Source organism: Podarcis pityusensis (genome assembly GCF_964106645.2).
Source record: "Podarcis pityusensis genome assembly, chromosome: 3".
In the NCBI taxonomy this organism is placed as follows: domain Eukaryota; kingdom Metazoa; phylum Chordata; class Lepidosauria; order Squamata; family Lacertidae; genus Podarcis; species Podarcis pityusensis.
In genome coordinates, this window is record NC_138026.1 from 4672171 (window position 1) to 4690973 (window position 18803).

Sequence of the window (18803 nt, forward strand, 5' to 3'; positions counted from 1 at the left end):
GGCATGAGGTATGCATATTTTGTAGTCAGATATCCTAAGGTGAAAGTGGGAAGTGCCTTTGGGGTCCCCAGAGTACCTTGGTTCTTTATTGCAGGGTGTTAACATTACAAACCAGGGATAATTATCTGAACCCCGGTAGCCCCAGCACAAGCACTGAGGACCCTAGATTAATGTGCACTTTTTTGTTAACGCAAATAGTAGCCATGGGGAAGTCTGAGAAGGTGGTGGTGAGAAAAATCTAACTTTTACTACCTCCTGAGTCTGTGGTTTGCATTTCAAAGGAAGCCTCCATCTCTTCTCAGAATTACTGTCACCAGCCTGGAGATATTAAATTGATAACACGGGCAGCTAAGTTTATACTGCGCTGCCCCAGCAGAGCAGACTGTACAATCTCAATGCATAGACAGACAGAAACCCTCCGTCTCCAGGGTTGCTAATCTAGCTCTTTGCATCAGCACGCGGATCATTTGAATATGAGGCTCAGGTTGTCAAGTGAGTCAGACCTAAAGCATCCAGAGCCAGCCCACACTCTTTTTCTTGAAGAGCTGTGGTTCAGGGCACGTGCCAAAGACCCCAGCAGGAGCAAGGGACATTGTGAAGTGGGTGACTCAACCTGGGTATTTCCACAGCTGCGGAAGGAAGGCCTCAGGGAGCACATCCGTTTGGAAGTGCTTTATGAACACAGAGGCAGGGCAGCAAAACTGAAAGCGATGCTGCTCTAAGTTCAAAGAGGGCCTTTTTAGTGAAATATTTCTCTCTATCTCTCTTTTCTTCCCTTGGATAATGAGCGCGGCCCCTTAAGTCTCCAAGTGGTGCAGAGAACTGTGGGACCTCTTGCCTCTCGCCCCCCGCCTGCCTGCACCCACTTTCCCTCACCTCCTGGGGCAAAGAGCTGGGCAGGCTTGCCACAGCGCAGGTGAGGAGGAGGAAGGGTGCCAGGAGGACCTGAGAAGGGCAATGCCCCAGGTAGCCATTTGTGGGAGCAGAAGCTTCCCCTGGGGTTTTCTGCTGCATTCCCGTTTTGCTGCTCTTGCCATTTTGCTTCGTCTTCTGGTTTTAGCTTACGGTTCTCATCAACTGTACATTGTTTAAAAATGCGGCATTTCACGTGACGTGTCCTGGAACCACAGACATCGTTCTCAGCCTCAAGGAGTTACTGCATGTTTTGTGCAAACACACATTAGAAGCCTAATGCTGGCTTTTTGCTAGAAAGCAGCTTCCGGGGAGGGGACTGTGGCCGAGAGGAAAGAATGCTTAACCCTTTCTTCAGTCCATCTGTTTCCCTGCTCCATATCAGCACCCCAGTAGGTTTTCCTATGGCACAAACATACACACAAATTTTGAAACCCCACAAAAGGGGGCCAGGGAGGAACAACCTGGAGTGGAGAATTGATGGGCTAACGAAAGGGGTTGTTCAGCCTTCCACGTAAACAGCTCCTCTGCTTTCAGTCTCACCCATGCAGAGCTGCTTCACCAAAATGAAAACTGCAGAGAGCTTGGCATGTTCCCCTACTGTGTAGTCTAGCCTTAGACACCAGATAATAATAATAATAATATTATTTATACCCCGCTCATCTGGCTGAGTTTCCAACAAAACACTAAAATACAATAACCTATTAAACATTAAAAGCTTCCCTAAACAGGGCTGCCTTCAGATGTCTTCTAAAATTTTGGTAGTTATTTTTCTCTTTGACATCTGGTGGGAGGGCGTTCCACAGGGCGGGTGCCACCACCGAGAAGGCCCTCTGCCTGGTTCCCTGTAATTTGGCTTCTTGCAGCAAGGGAACCGCCAGAAGGCCCTTGGCGCTGGACCTCAGTGTCCGGGCAGAACGATGGAGGTGGAGACGCTCCTTCAGGTATACTGGACCAAGGCCGCTTAGGGCTTTAAAGGTCAGCACCAACACTTTAAATTGTGCTCGAAAACGTACTGGGCGTCAGTGTAGGTCTTTCAAGACCAGTGTTATATGGTCTCGGCGGCCGCTCCCACTCACCAGTCTAGCTGCTGCATTCTGGATTAGTTGTAGTTTCTAGGTCATATTCAAAGGTAGCCCCACGTAGAGCGCATTGCAGTAGTCCAAGTGAGCGATAACTAGAGCATGCACCACTCTGGCGAGACAGTCTGCGGGCAGGTAGGGTCTCAGCCTGCGTACCAGATGGAGCTGGTAAACAGCTGCCCTGGACACAGAATTGACCTGTGCCTCCATGGACAGCTGTGAGTCCAGAATGACTCCCAGGCTGCACATCTGGTCCTTCAGGGGCACAGTTACCCCATTCAGGACCAGGGAGTCCTCCACACCCACCCGCCTCCTGTCCCCCATGTTACTGCTGGCTGCTCAGATATTCATAGGAGGAGGTTGGAAACCATCTAATAAAAAAAAAATAAACCCAACACACTGAAACCTTTATGATGACATGTTGACAATGGGGTGGGAAAGGTTGGGGGGGGGAAGTCCCTCACTTTTCCAGAAAAAGTTAAACATCTGGCCTGAGAGCTGGATGGACTTGGGGCTGGATGGAGAAAGGGGACATAAAATGAGCATTCCTCTGTCTCCTTTTATGTCACAACCCATTCCCAACATGCAGGGCTTGTTAACAAATTTCTGGGGTGAGTCAACCAAGCAGGGGTGGTTTCATGCCCCCTGTGGAGGGCCACAGTTTCCCTCACCATGCGGTTATAATAATAATAATTTTATTATTTATACCCTGCCCATCTAAGGGGTAAATGGAGGGAGAGCAAGGCCCACAGGCGATATAATCACAAGGAAGCTGGACTGTCATGGTGGTGACACAAAACTAGTTAATGGGAAATCCAGGGCTCATAGCTTGCAGGGTTTAATACCACCAAAGTGCTACCAAGGTATGCATAGGCTGCCTTACCTGCTGTAGGCACACTGACGTTATACTGAGGTAAGATGAACAAGAAGGCAGTCTTGGCTGTGACCTGTAAAGACAAAGTAAGTTGCTCTATTAGTTTGTATGGAAGTCCAAATGGAAATCGTTTTGTCGCAGGCATCTTGTGGGTCCCACCATCACAACGAAAGGGTGCTACCACAGTGATAACCCTATCCTACTGCTCCAACATCCTCGACAGGAAGGACTCCATTGCAAATTATTTTGAAAAGCGAGAAGTTAAATTCACTTTTCCCGCAAGTGAACACAAATATGCAAGACTACAGAAACATGGGAAACCAACTTGGCGCCTGCCATAACTTTTGCACTGCAGCTGCAATCAGCCCCACCTCACCTGGCCAGCAGACAGGGCTGGTGGGCATTGTGGCCCAAAGCATCTCGAGGGCACAAGGTTGGCTACCACTGTTGCAGATGTGCTTCCTGCTTCCAGGAGACAGAGGTGCTGCTGCCTGAGCTTGAAGTTTCTATGCTTTTTTTGGGTGAATGACTGAATCTGTATGTGCCTAGAATTTCCTCCAGGTGGGATAATTCCCCCCCACCTGATCTCTAAAGAAGAGCGTTTGTCACTGGTCTCCTTTTCCCCAAGCCAGGCTTAAGTGCTTGAGCTGAAGAAAAACCAGGGGACCAGTAAAGCCCACCTGCCAGACTAGGGCTGCTGTGCTTTTAACAGTTGCATGGCAGCTAAAAAAATCAGCAGCTCAAGCTTGTCTGGTCATTGCATGATGGGGGAAGACTGTCCTACAAAATTACTGCCTGCTATGCAGCTGTTGAGGAGGCAAAAGGCCCTGTTCAAATCTGTAGAGCATCCAATTCATTCCCAACCAAAGATGAGGGGACAAATTCCCCCAAGATTTCCAGGCCCCTGAGGATAAACATCAGAAGAGGCAGACGGCAATCCAAGTGTGGGTTAAGGCACAGAGGCTAGCAAGGATATAAAGAAGGAAGTTAGTCAAGCAGAGCCAAGACAAATAAGGAGTTTGTAGCTAGTAAGCATCAAGCGGAAAAAATGAAGGCAAGTATTAGCCGCCGGTTCTTCATTGTATACCCGTTATGTCAAGTATGCACTCTGGATGAAATATAGCTAAAAATGTTGAAACAGCACAGCCTTCAGTAGCCAAGGGGTGCAGATGGGCGTCGGAAAGGCACTGGCTTAGAATTTAGAGCGGAAGAGGGACTTTAACTGAAGTTCATTTGCAGAACGGAGGAGGAGTTTGCCTTCCTGCTGTGGACTTCGCAATAAAGAGCAGCCCGTCTTGGAGAAGGGACTGCAGCAGCTGGAACTGGGCCCAATACAAACAAAATCAATGAGTCACCCACTGGGAAAGAATTAAATAGGCAAGAACAAATAATAATAATAATAACCAGGAGACTGAAGCCTATAGCAGTTCTGTGTATGTTGGGAAGGGAAGGATAGTAAACAGCTACATTACTAGAAAGCAGAACTTGCAACAGCTAGGCATGGCTCACTTTCTTGATCTGGCAGGGAGAGATGGGGGGGGGGGGGGAGTAGCAGCAGGCCAGGCAAAATTTAGCTTTTGCAACTGCAGTCACAGCAAACAGGGCACAGAAATAGGGAGGCAATATGCAGGGATAGGATTCTCCTGGTGCAGACTGCTAAACTGAACAGAACCTGATCAAAAGCCAATTTTACCACTAAAGTGGTCACGAAGCCCACAAGATATTCTGCACTTGTAAGTGCAATTCAACTGAAACACAATTTTATTGACTTTGGGGTCTTCTGCATCCTCCCAGTCTACCAGTGTTTTCAAGAAGAGGTCCTAAAATACTGTATCTCCTTATTACTCAGTTGTGTGTTTTCTTTCTGTCTCTCTTACCAGAGAAGAAGAAGAAGAAGATTTATTTGTTGCTTATTCTTGCCAAAGGCAATTCAGAGCCCCTCACACAACCAGAAGACCCCAAAGAAACAAAACCCCACATAGATACGTTAAAACAAAAACTACTTTTAGGTTTTGCTTGTTCTACATTCTTCCCACCAGTGGTTCTTTACTCTTCTAACAGTACATCTCGCTGAGTGGCTTGCATGAACCAGAAAGCCCAGCCTTGTCCGAGCACAGGCTCCTAAAGGGGGCAGCCGGCAGCCACTCTGCTTCTCCCCATTTTGCTGCCACTCTGCATTGTGCTAAGCACTGGCTTAGCATGGTTGTCTGAACTGCTGTCAGAATTCTAAGGTGTCAAAAACAAAACGAATGTTCGTAAGTGCATTCTTGTAACAGAACCAGGATTCATCCTTAATCACTATTTTCACAAGTCATGAGCTTTGACTGAGGAGGAGCAAAGCAGCCTCCAGGAACCGTACGGCTTCTGCAGGCCACCTGCTTATTCGTAATTAATCCTGATTTTATTGCTCACACAGTGGTTAAACTATGCCTGTTCTTTATTGGCATTTCTTACAATTTGGTTGCAAGCTCTCTCTGTGTGTGTGTGTGTGTGTGTGTGTGTGTGAGAGAGAGAGAGAGAGAGAATTTCAGTTATAGACAATAAAGTTATAGAAAATAAAGTAATAAAAGAACAAACAAAAGAGGGAGAAAAAATGCAACAATACAATAAGAAAAAATAATAGAAAACAGTAAATATGATCAGTTACATTTCCATACATTATTATGCAGATACTGTATATAAATACTAGGTAAAGGGACCCCTGACCATTAGGTCCAGTCGCAGACGACTCTGGGGTTGTGGCGCTCATCTCGCTTTATTGGCCGAGAGTCATCTGGCCAGCATGACTAAGCCGCTTCTGGCGAACCAGAGCAGTGCACGGAAACGCCATTTACCTTCCCGCCAGAGCAGTACCTATTTATCTACTTGCACTTTGATGTGCTTTCGAACTGCTCGGTTGGCAGGAGCAGGGACTGAGCAACGGGAGCTCACCCCGTCGCGGGGATTTGAACCTCCGACCTTCTGATCGGCAAGCCCTAGGCTCAGTGGTGTAACCCTCAGCACCACCCGCATTCCTGTATATAAATACTACTATCGTCCAAATACATGTATGACAAGGAGTATCCCTTCTGCATTCCTCCTAATTTGCCCGTGGGGATGTTAACACATCTTCCTAGAAATCCTTTCTTCACCCCACGTTTCGGTGCATTCATTGCCTTGTCGCTTTCCAAACCACAAAAAGTTCTGCAGGCTTGAAACCACGTTAACTGGTCAGTTCCAGAACGCCCATGAATCCCGTCAAATACATTGGGCTGTAGCCAACTAAGTCCTGCTCAGGGTAGACCCACTGAAATTAATGAACCTACGTTAGTCATATAATGGGACTATTCTGAATAGGCTTGTGTGGGATACCATCCTGACAGTTTGAAGACACTCATCACTCAGCTAACTATGTTGTGCAACCCAGGTCAGTATCTGCAATGAAACGAGATGATCAAAATGCAAGAGGTATCCACAGAACGATGCGACAGATTTAAATATTTCTATATTACACATATAGAAAACTGTTATGAGTGTAATTTATTGTAATATCTCTCTTATGCATCAACCCCCCCCACTGCCATTAAGATTTACAGTTGTATATAAAATTGGGGGGGGGGTGTCAAAGTTTAACTATCACTGCAACCATTTTTCAGTCTACAGCTCTCACTGCTTCATCTCAAATACTTCACCCATAATTCACCTTTAAAGAAATGATACAAGTATGCACAATAAAACAACGAAAGCTGTTCTAAGCTTCCCATTTTTTTAAAAAAATGAAGACATAAAAGTGAGCTAGAGCTATTATTTCTTTAACACATGTGTACAGAGTGGGGTCCTATCTTAACAGATAATTTAATCTCATTTGCAGGGGCATTTAAAATTCATGCCAATTTTAAGGGGGGGGAGCACTTATCCTGGCAATACTAGGCAAATATCTTTACTATCAGGTGACAGGCATGCTGCAAGGAATTCAGACAACTTCTAGCCTCACACTCAATAGGCGGCTGAATTTCAATAGTGAATGTGTTCCTGGGATATACAGGTATAGGCAACAGACTTTACAAAACCTGGAGAATTCGGAACAGCAGCTGCTTGCAAGGTCAGTGATATGATTCCTTACCCAGACCCAGACATTGCAATAAAGAAAGGATATTGGCATGCTATGGATTCTGTCAGGGAAACAAACAGCCCAAGAAAACCTGAAGAACACAACAGCTGAAAAGGCTGCTGGTCAAATTTGTGGATAAGGATGCACTGTGCCTCTATCACAGCTGTAAGTTTAGTATTTTTACATCCCCACAAGGCATATTTTAAATTTGCCCTTGTCAACATTCGTTTGTTTGCTCTTCGATTCATTCAGGTCACTCTCAAAGTCAACAAACCCAGACATTTCCCTTTCCCATCATGGTTCAGGGTTCAGTTCCTCAGATGTTTGTACTTCTTTCCACCAGTGCCATTTGAACTCACCAAATAATTTGGTATCACCGGATTATAAGTCTACCACACCATTTGCTCCTACATTTAAAAGAAGATGAAGGAGGCTCCCTTTTTGAATGCTAGATGCAAGAAGCATCTGTGGGAAAAGGCACACTCATCCACAGAGTAAACCATGGGCATAGCCAAACTGAAGAAATTAAGAAATATCAGTAGTGAGATATTCAAGACTTCTAGTGACCTCCCAGACTCACCAACCAATTCTTAAAAACATGCCCTAGAAATCGGAGCACTGAAGTCAGTCACCAATAGTTGCAATTCACCTCCCAAGTATTTCTCATAAAAACAGGTCTTTAGATCTTTTTGAGTTGGACTAGTATTCTAATGCTTTATCTGTCGAAGCAAGAACGCCCCAATTATGTGGGGGTTACATTCTGGCCCACTGTGTGCATAAGTGAATTGGGCCTAAATGGGGAGCAGACTGCTGTGTCTCCAGCTCATGAGGAGAACTTCCCTGGAGCCCAAAGAGGACACCCCCTTAGGGCTCCGGGGAAGATCTCCTTGTGAGAATAACAACAGGCTGTGTGCAATGTGAGAGGACCTACAAATACCGTTAACTTGGAGGGTGTATACCGGTAATTTATATTTATTAGAATCCATAGCTAGCTCACCCTTAATTCTGATTCCTTATAACCCAAATAAGCCTAGTAACTGTATGTGAAACCATCCGGGAATGTATTGTATTCTGGTTGCTATCTATCCTCTATCTATCTATCTATCATCTATCGATCGATCGATCGATCGATCGATAGATATAGATCTCTCTCTCTCTCTCTCTCTATCTATCCATCTATTTTCTGGTTGTTCTCTATTCGAGGAGGGTTTAAAAATGGACCTTTGGGGAGCTGCTGGCAATGACTAGGTCCTTATCCTGGACTCCACATAGAACTACAGACACTCTTTGAAGATCACACAGCCTTTTGGGCGGGTTCACCTCAACGTGCTCTATAAATAGCAGCTCCTATATTGAGCAGAGCTCATAGGCTTCACTTGGGTGAACATGACTTGTGACAGTACCAGTAAGGAAATGTTGGGTTTCCACATGCTGTTAGTCACCGGATCAAAATAAATGATTCAACAGAAAGGAAATGCAAACACAGAGAGAGAGAGGGGAGGGGAGAGGGAGAGAGAGAGAGAGAACCCTGAATTATCTCTGTAATGCTTTTGGGCAGAAGGTTCATTTTTCCTATTCCTCAGCGGCCTTAACCAATTTGAGAAAAAGCAAAAAAACCAAAATGGGTTAAACCTAGGCATACTTTGCTTGGAAGCAAGACCCATAAGCAAAGTGTGAGCTGCTCTAAGAGGAAGCTGTTTCCCCAGCCCTTTCCAAATGAAATAATAGGCTGCTTATGGGTGAAACCAAGGTAGGGAGAAAGAGTGCAAGGAGGTCCCACTCTCGTGCTATGGGATGTCGACTGGAAAGTGTGGCCCTTTTGCTTCAAGACAGAGGTCTTTAAGAAGTCAGGCACACCCACAAGTTGTGTGAGGCCAGCGGAAACCCCACCATGATCTCTGCTGAGCTATCCTGAGCTATCCGTATAGAAGACAACAGTGGAGATGCCATATTCTGAACAGCCGCCTTGTCCTGCATATCTAGGCCCCTTTCTCTGCTCTTTTGTGAGTGCAGATCTTTCTGGGGACACAAAGCTGTTAGCCTCTCACAGGAATCTTTATGTTATGTACTGAGTTGAATAGGATCCAAACTGCAGCAGTCTGATTGGTCCTAGAACAATAGGATCTAAATTGCAGCAGTCTGATTGGTCCTAGAACAATAGGATTCAGAATGCAGCAGTCTGATTGGTCCTAGAACAATGCAGCAGTATGATTGGTTGGCAGGAACCACCCAATCATGCTCCAGATATAAGTGAATCCACAACCTGATTGGCTTACAGTAGAATTCCAGAATTAGCCAATCATGTGCAGCCCATTGTGCAAATAATGTATATAAAGCAGATACTTTGAGGGGACTTTCATTCATTCCTCCTCACCACTATGAGCTGAATAAAGAGCATGAAATCACTTTGCGGACTCTGAGTATATTTCACTTTAGGACCCTGCTTGAAGGAGGCGCAACTGCCACTCACATCACAGATGATGAGCAAGTATGCATTTCAATTAATTGGGACTTTACTTCCTACTAAATGTGTTTGAAATTATAGACTAAGCTAGATAACAATAGAAAGAAGAAGTGGAGAATGTTACCAATGAGGAATTAGGGAAGCAGATTCTTTTTACACAACTGTTAAATCGTTCATGCATAATTTTTCACTTCCAAAATTAAAACTATACTCATTTCCAACTAAATAAGACACGAGAAACAGACCCACAGCTGCACTCAACCAACTGTGAAATACGGATACTTCAAAATGGGGCAAAGGAATATGCCCCACTCTTATCAATCTCTCACAACCGGTGATGTAAGGCAGAAAATTTTTGGTAGAAAATTTTCAGTAGTTGTTATATTCCTATATTTTTACAGCAAAATTCCATCTTAAAAAAATTTCCCTAAAATAAATTAGTAGCATTACAAAAAGATATCATACCTTGTGAAACATTTTTCCCAAGGTCATCCTAAGGAAACATGCACCCATTTAAGTGCTTTACATTTCATTTTAGCATACTCACGTATCAAAATGTGCACAATTATTCAAAGAAAAATAATATCCTAGTAATTATTTTATTCTGTTGGAAAATAACATTTAAGCCACATTTAAGTAAGCTTTGTTCATTTTTTAATCCTAAATATTATTTCAAATACTTTTAGGTTATTGGGAAACCTTTCAAGGTATGTGTTTAGCATGTAGAACATGACATACTTCAGTTTCGTTTGCTAAATGTCAGCCCAGTGTGTTAAATCAGGTTCCAGTCAGTTTTTAAAGCACTGGAAATTTTCCAGAAAACTCACACCATTGCTAATAACCTAAATTCCCATTGCCTTTAATTACACGTTAACTTTTTTTAAAAAAATGATATTTATTACTTTTTCAAAATTTCCAACACAGCACTACAAACAAAGAGAAAAAGAAAAAAAAGAAAAAAAAGAACAAATCAAGCAAAAACAAACAAAAACAATTTAAAAACACCTCAAACATTTTCAATATCTTATATTTCATTCACTTATTTCCAGCGACTTCCTTGCACCTCCCTTTTTGTATTCCACTTCTATTATTTGTTTCAGCAATTCCTTTCTATCTTACTCTATTTTCTGTTCTATAATTATCTTAACACATTCTTGCCATACTTTTCCTTTAATTTTCTATTAATCTATTTATACTTAATTCCTTATGACATTTCTACTAAAGCCATGTAATTTCATTCCAACATTTTTCTAACATTCCTTAATTTTACAATATTTCTATAAATAGTCTTTACACTTTTTCCAATCTTCTTCCACCGACTCTTCACCCTGGTCTCGGATCTTGCCAGTCATTTCCGCTAATTCCCTATAGTCCATCAACTTCGTCTGCCATTGTCCAATACTTCAGTGTTTTCAAGACGCAACCATTCTCTCAACCAGCAAAAGGCAGATGGTTCACAACAAAGTTTAAAGGTCTGGCAGGGCAGGTCCACCTCCTTCTTTAGCATCCATCAATATCTTAAGCTTAACTCGAGGCTTCCTGCCCTGCCAAACAACTCTAGGAGCATCCCTCTGCCACCTCCTGAGACCCTCCATCCCATCCAGAGCTTGCAATGTTTGAAACAAAAGCAACATCCCCAGCAACACAGCAGTGTGTTGCTGTGTTGCACGTTAACCTTTTCTTCCACACAGCCCAACATGTCTCCAAAGGAAAACTTAAGAACATGAAAAGAGCTTGCTGGATCAGGCCCAAAGTGGCCCATCTACTTCGGCATCCTGTTCTCACGGAGACCACCCAGGTGTCTGTGGGGAACCCGCAAGTGGGAAATGAGCGCAACCACCACTCTGCCCACCTGAGATGCCCAGTGACTGGCATTTGAGGCATCCTGCCTTGGTAGCGGTGGCAGAACATGGCCATTGTGACTAGTAGTGACTGAAAAGTACAGTCATACCTCAGGTTACAGACGCCTCAGGTTGCGTTTTTTCGGGTTATGGACGTGCTGAAACCCGGAAGTACCGGAATGGGTTATTTCCGGGTTTTGGTGGTCGTGCATGCGCAGAAGCGCTAAATAGTGCTTTGCGCATAAGTGCCGAATCGCAACCTAAGTGCCGAATTGTAACAGACGTGGCGCTGCGGGTTACGAACACTACGGGTTGCGAACGTGGCTCCCGCACGGATCACATTCGCAACCTGAGCATCTACTGTACTAGAACTGTACAGTGGTACCTCGGGTTACATACGCTTCAGGTTACATACGCTTCAGGTTACAGACTCCACTAACCCAGAAATAGTGCTTCAGGTTAAGAACTTTGCTTCAGGATGAGAACAGAAATTGTGCTCTGGCGTCGCGGCAGCAGCAGGAGGCCCCATTAGCTAAAGTGATGCCTCAGGTTAAGAACAGTTTCAGGTTAAGAACGGATCTCCGGAACGAATTAAGTACTTAACCCGAGGTACCACTTGTCAGGACTGGTCGTTGTCCTCTTCAGATCACCACACAAACGCTTCTTGTTCTTTTATAAAACTTTTTATTGCGTATTAACAAAACAATCTTATAAACGGTTCTTAACTATTATTCCTCAGAGTCACTTATTTCAGATACCTTCTGAGCTCTGCTTCTCCATGACCAGCCACCCTCAAAATGGCGAAGGCGCCTTTCCCTTCGTTTTCCCGCTCTTTTTTCTAACCTCCTGGCTAGAGCTGGCCTGTATCTCCCCTCCTCCGAATCTGAGCTAGAACTGAACCCTTGCCCTTCCTGTGAACAGCCGGTCCCTCCCTGTTGTTCCTCTTGCTCCCTTCTATTAGATTCACTGCTCTCCTTCCCCCCTTGGGGAATGCTTTCTCCCTCTGAGAAACTGGAAACCTCTAACTCTTCCCTGACACCACTGTAGTCTGGTCCTCATTGAGTGCCTTTCCAAAGCAGCAAGGTGGACAACGTCCTTCGTTTCCTCTGGAGCCTATCCACACCTGCTCCTTTGCAGGTTATTTACATTTGCCCAGCTTTCAAAACAGCAACGTTTTGTTACTGGGGGAATTGCAATATGCTGTGTGGAATGTGTGCACCTGAATGCAGTATTAGAAATTCCCCAGGAGTCAGGTGCGGTTTCTGACTCGCGCTGGTCTAATTGTGACCACGTGGAGATCTCTGGATGCCAGATCTCTGGCAACGGACATCTCCCTTTGGCTGGCCCCTCCAGGTTTCTGAAGCAGGTAAACAGAAAAGCTTGTATATTTGGTGGTTGAATGTGTTGTCAATGAAATGAAATCATCATCATCATCTTATTTGGGGGGGTGGGGTGGGGTTTGGTGCCTAGACGTTCTGTTGAGGTGACCACAACCTAGCTTGAAGGAGCCATTTGGCAATTAGCTTATACAGCGGTACCTCAGGTTAAGGACTTACCGTATTTTTTGCTCTATAAGACTCACTTTTTCCCTCCTAAAAAGTAAGGGGAAATGTGTGTGTGTCTTATGGAGCGAATGCAGGCTGTGCAGCTATCCCAGAAGCCAGAACAGCAAGAGGGATTGCTGCTTTCACTGCGCAGCGATCCCTCTTGCTGCTCTGGCTTCTGAGATTCGGAATTTTTTTTCTTGTTTTCCTCCTCCAAAAATTAGGTGTGTCTTGTGGTCTGGTGCGTCTTATAGAGCGAAAAATACGGTAATTAGTTCTGGAGGTCCGTTCTTAACCTGAAACTGTTCTTAACCTGAGATACCACTTTAGCTAATGGGGCCTCCCGCTGCCGCCGCACCACCAGCGTGCGATTTCTGTTCTAATCCTGAGGTAAAGTTCTTAACCCAAGGTACTATTTCTGGGTTAGCGGAGTCTGTAACCTGAAGCGCCTGTAACCCGAGGTACCACTGTATATCTGAGTTTCTAACACTGAAAGAGCAATTAGCCCTGGCACAGTGCTGTAGTTTCCATATGCCAGAGCCTTAAGTTAGACCAAAGCAGCAGCTTTTAGGTTCTGCCATAATCAACCAAATTCTTGCCTTACATGTTGAAGTCTGGAGAGGGTCATCATTTTACTGCAGGGGTGACTTAACTTCTGGCCCCCCAGATATTGCTGAACTACAACCCCTTGATCTCTGAGTATGCAGGATCGTGCTGATGGAAGCTGTACTTCAGAAACACCTTGGGGGGCTGCAGATTAACCAGCACCGTTCCATGCCTTTGCTTCAGAGAGGCTGAAAAACGTTTTGAAAGTCCCTGGCCAAGACGGAACAGAGATCATCATTTCAGGCCAACACAAACGCCGACAAAAGGGTTAAAAGAAACCAGAGTTTCCAGAGGCCTGGAAAAAGGAAAAAAAGCCGTCCTGGGAGGAAACAAGCTATTGTGAATCAGGATTCAGCCATTTCCTTTCTATAGCCCTCCATCGTCCAGAGGATACCAAGCCTACCCTCAACTCATGAAAGCCTTCTATAAGCTCCAGCACGAGGCCGTAAGCTTCAGAAATGCTGATTTCAGTCCAAACAGACCAAAACAGGATGAAAATATGGGTTGCAATGGACTGTGAAGTGAGAGGAACATGACTTGTGCAGTTCAGACAATCCAAACTGCCCCAGCATCACACAGCCACTGCCACCCAAGTCTAAGGTAGCTCAGAACTGAAGCAGAGACAACCAGAAACCGAGAAATAGATGCTGCATCCTATGGCATTTATTTTATTTCAAATAAAAATACTTTTTAGGCCACCTTACGTGATAATGTCCTTTGTTGGTGACAAAAAAAACCCAACACTACTCCCCTAGTGAAACATCAAGTAGATGGCAAAAAATAACTACAGATTACTCTTCAAAACAATCCCCGCGACGGGGTGAGCTCCTGTTGCTCGGTCCCAGCTCCTGCCAACCTAGCACCACTGTAGCTGAACTACAACTCCCATCACTCCTGGGGCATATGGGAACTGTAGCTTTCAACAACACCTGGAATAATAATAATACAGTGGTACCTCGGGTTACATACGCTTCAGGTTACAGACGCTTCAGGTTACAGACTCTGCTAACCCAGAAATAGTACCTCAGGTTAAGAACTTTGCTTTGGGATGAGAACAGAAATCGTGCAGCGGCGGCGCGCAGCAGCTGGAGGCCCCATTAGCTAAAGTGGTGCTTCAGGTTAAGAACAGTTTCAGGTTAAGAACAGACCTCCAGAACGAATTAAGTACTTAACCCGAGGTACCACTGTAATATAATAATATTATTATTAATAATAATAATTAATAATAATAATTTATACCCTGCCCATCTGGCTGGACTTCCCCAGCCACTCTGGGCTGCTTCCAACAAAATATTAAAATACAGTAATCCATCAAAGATTAAAAGCTTCCCTAAGGCCACGGGTAAGCCACCTCTGCTTTAAAACAAATACAGCCTAGCATGAAAAAAAGCAAGAGAGAGAGAACTAGTAGGTTAAAAAGCTTCCCACAAACAGGAAAGGCAAATGTAGAGCAATCAGCTCCTTGCCAGAGATTCCTTGTACCTTCAAAGCACAGTGAATTTGGCAGCTACAGCTTCTCATGAGTAAGAACTGCCTGCCATCTGCTCCACTCCTTCCTCTTATGCAACTTCAGGGGAAGATCACCAGAAAAGGAGACATTTAGGCTATAATTTTCTTGCACCCCTACCCCAGTTCTCAATAATGGAACTGGTAAAGAGAAAGAGTGATTTATATTGCTAAATATAAGTAAAATATAAAAAGTAAAAAGCAGGTGAAAGTAAGGGTTGAGGGTCCACCAGTTTGCCCTTAAGCCAGAAAGCAAAATGGCATATGCCGAAAAGTTTACTTTGCAGAACAAGAAAACCAATGGTCGCCCTGAGAGCCAGGAAAATAAGGCAGTCGTTGCCAGTTGGATCAAAGTGAGAAGCAAGCAAAGAGAGACTGAACAGAGAAATAATGCAATTATTGACACTTTCGTGCAATGGAGAGAAATTGCATATACCAGCCCCAGCCTTGCTTCTCACAAGCGTTCCAGTGCCTTTGCACTCACTGGCTAGAATGCCAAAGGAGGCTTACAGGGCAATCCTATACATGTCTACTCAGAAGTAAGTCACACACAATGGAGCTTAGTCCCAGGTACACACATGCAGTATTTCAGCTTTCTTTGGTATTAAGCCATTGGGGATAATACCGACTGCTCATTTTGCTTTTGTAGGTTTGTAAATAAAAAAGCTAGTCACTGTATTTTGTTTTATGTTAAAGCAGAGAAGCTAAAAAATGAGGGACGCCCCCACCGCAACCGATGGCACAGGTCAACATATCAATGCCTTTAGCATCCAACATGTTCAGCAAATTCAACAATCTCAATCCCAAGAACCACAGAAGGCTCTGCATGGTGGAAGACCTCCTCCTTTTTGTTTACTACGCTGATGCATTCTGATTTCAGTTTCTGGGGTATTTTGTTCCTGTTTCCCCATCTAACAAAAACTAAGAGCACCTGCAGGTGCATCTTCTTGCAGCTCCACCTCTAACACTGTGCAAATTACATTACAAATTTTTTCTTAAGGCAGCAACAAAAATGCAAGTTTTTGTGAGCAAATTTCTGCGCCCACCAACCTTGCAAGCACACAGCTGGCAAACCGTGTCCGATGAAAACAACACAGGTAGGACAGACGAATTGCATCCACTGGAAAGTACGTAAACCGCTTAGCTGACAAAAGCCATCCAATGAAAACCACAAGTGACCAGTTATTCAGCAATGTATTTAGTATTGTGCAATGGTGCCAAAGGAGAAGAAAGCAAGTTTTTCTTCCGGATTAAATAAAAGGTAAAGGGACCCCTGACCATTAGGTAAAGTCGTGACCGACTCTGGGGTTGTGGCGCTCATCTCGCTTTACCGGCCGAGGGAGCCGGCGTACAGCTTCCGGATCATGTGGCCAGCATGACTAAGCCGCTTCTGGTGAAACAGAGCAGTGCACGGAAACGCCGTTTACCTTCCCACCGGAGTGGTACCTATTTATCTACTTGCACTTTCACGTGCTTTCAAGCTGCTAGGTTGGCAGGAGCAGGGACCGAGCAACAGGAGCTCACCCCGTCGCGGGGATTTGAACCGCCGACCTTCTGAGCGGCAAGTCCTAGGCTCTGTGGTTTAACCCACAGCGCCACCCGCATCCCTTCCGGATTATATAGGAATGAATAATTTTTTGTGGGGGAGACACCACCATTTTCTTCTTCTACGCAGCATCAAAATCATGCACTGTGTTATGAAAATCATTGGCTTAGCAAAAGCTGCTTCTTGTCTTGCGAGCCGCTTCTGAAGCTGCAGACACAATCCAAAGGCGAGTGAGATCCTATCTAGCAAATGGTGAATCCTGCTCTTACCTGGATTTTCATTTTTAAATATGCAATGCACTATACCACCTTTTAAAACACTGAAGTGTTTGCGTTTGCTCTTAACCATAATCCTGCAAGGCAGATCACAACAGTATTACATACAGAATCTTGAACTTGGGTCTAACCCTGGCTCTTGTTTTCCAGCTCAAAAATTCTGCAGCTGAGATCATTCTACTGTGTGAGGTGTTTTCCTCTAGTTGTTTTTGTGGGGGCAGGAGCAGGGGGGAGCGGGAAGAGGCCAAGTATTTACCTTGAGCTAACTCACATGACTTATCAGCCAGCACAGAGAGAGGCATCTCAAAGTTTAAATGGGCAGGTTTCACCTAGCGGCAAGCAACTAAAGGTCAACTCCAGGCAACCTTCTCATGTCTTTGTCCTTGCAAAATTTTCTCAAGGGAACTCAGATGTTCCCCCTTTAACATAGAGGAGCCCTAATCTAGCAGGAGTCACAAGCTGTCTGGTTCACAGGAAATCAGGCCCTGGGAATCTTCAGTGAGAACCCCGCTGCAAATCTTGTAGCCTGCCGGCAACAGCAGCAGTTTTGGAATTTGTATTCCTACCAGCTGTGATTTCTGACTAATTAGATCAGCAGCAGAGCACACACACACACACACACACACAGTTCCCCCATCACCAAGTCACCCATGTTTCTGTGTACTGGAAACTACTTGTTAAATGAAGTGAATGGGAGCGCAAATGCAGCTGGAAGTCTCTCTTCTCCAATTTGCTCGCACAAAGTGAAACGTGGCACTGAGGAGCAAAGAGACAAGGTTGGGCTTTGGGTTTTTTTAAAAGTCAACTTCTCAATCGCACTCTCGACTGAGCCACAGACGTGCGCGCACACACGCACCCCAGCCAGACTCCACGTCAGAGTTTTGCAAGTGTGCCCCCTCATCTGCCCCCCCCTTGCCTGCAAACTAGGGAGGGAAGAAAGAGAAAGCCAGAAAGGCGAAGGAGGAGTTCGACATTCCTGGCATTCCTGCGCAAAGTGCCAGGGTTGCGGGGGGGGGGGGGGGAACTGCCTGGAGCGACAGGGAGAAAGACCTTGGAAGGAACCCCCCTTGGAAGGCTGGGGCGGGAGAGGGAGGGGGGAGAAAGAAAGCCTCCATTCACAACTACCCAAATCTCGTTAGAGGGATGGAATTTGGGACAGTCTGAAGTTCTGAAAGAAACCCTCCAGCTGTACACCACAAAAAGGCAGGCCTGCGCAGGAATCAGACAGAGGACATTCATGTCTTGGCAGCAGCAAAACATTCCCTGGGCTCCACTGGGCAGGAGGTGGGAAGCAAGAGGAACCAAAGGCTGGGGGGGTCAGGCTGGCTCTAGGCATCCCTTACACAGAGAGGAGGATCCTTTGCTACCCAATACGTATTTCCAGTAGGGAAGGAACACCATCGCCAAGGAAGGAAAGCAGCCATGAAATGCCAAGGTTGAAAGAGGAGGGTTGGGAATGAAAAAAATGGGTTAAAATAAGGCCAAGGAACATGTGAGGAAGATGTGCTTGACTCCCCCTCCCCCCCGTCTCAAATACAGATGGGGTGCAATTTTGATCTCTGGCACAGGATCCTCTCCAGTGTGAGAGCCAGTGTGGTGTAGTGGTTAAGAGCGGTAGACTCGTAATCTGGGGAACCGGGTTCACTTCCCTGCTCCTCCACATGCAGCTGCTGGGTGACCTTGGGCTAGTCACACTTCTCTGAAGTCTCTCAGCCCCACTCACCTCACAGAGTGTTTGTTGTGGGGGAGGAAGGGAAAGGAGATTGTTAGCCGCTGTGAGACACCTTGGGGTAGTGATAAAGCGGGATATCAAATCCAAACTCTTCTTCTTCTTCCAGTGCTCCTAGAGAACTTTCCCCCACAATTCCATTTTTGTGATCCATGCCATTTTTCTGCAATTGCTTTCCTGCCCAAAGGGAGATGGCAAATAGGGAAGGCATATTGTGGGGTCCGGACGCGGGTGGCGCTGTGGTCTAAACCACAGAGCCTAGGACTTGCCGCGACAGGGTGAGCTCCCATTGTTCAGTCCCAGCTCCTGCCCACCTAGCAGTTTGAAAGCACGT

General features: G+C 45.3%; 1 protein-coding gene across 1 annotated transcript in view; it reads right to left on the reverse strand.

Moving 5' to 3' along the window:
- The window catches only part of TRAM2 (translocation associated membrane protein 2), a 43463-nt gene that overhangs the window by 18329 nt on the left and 6331 nt on the right, over positions 1-18803 (reverse strand). The window contains exon 2 of the mRNA XM_080998763.1: positions 2878-2941. Coding sequence (XP_080854889.1) covers positions 2878-2941 — 64 coding nt within the window. The remainder of the gene's footprint in view (positions 1-2877; positions 2942-18803) is intronic.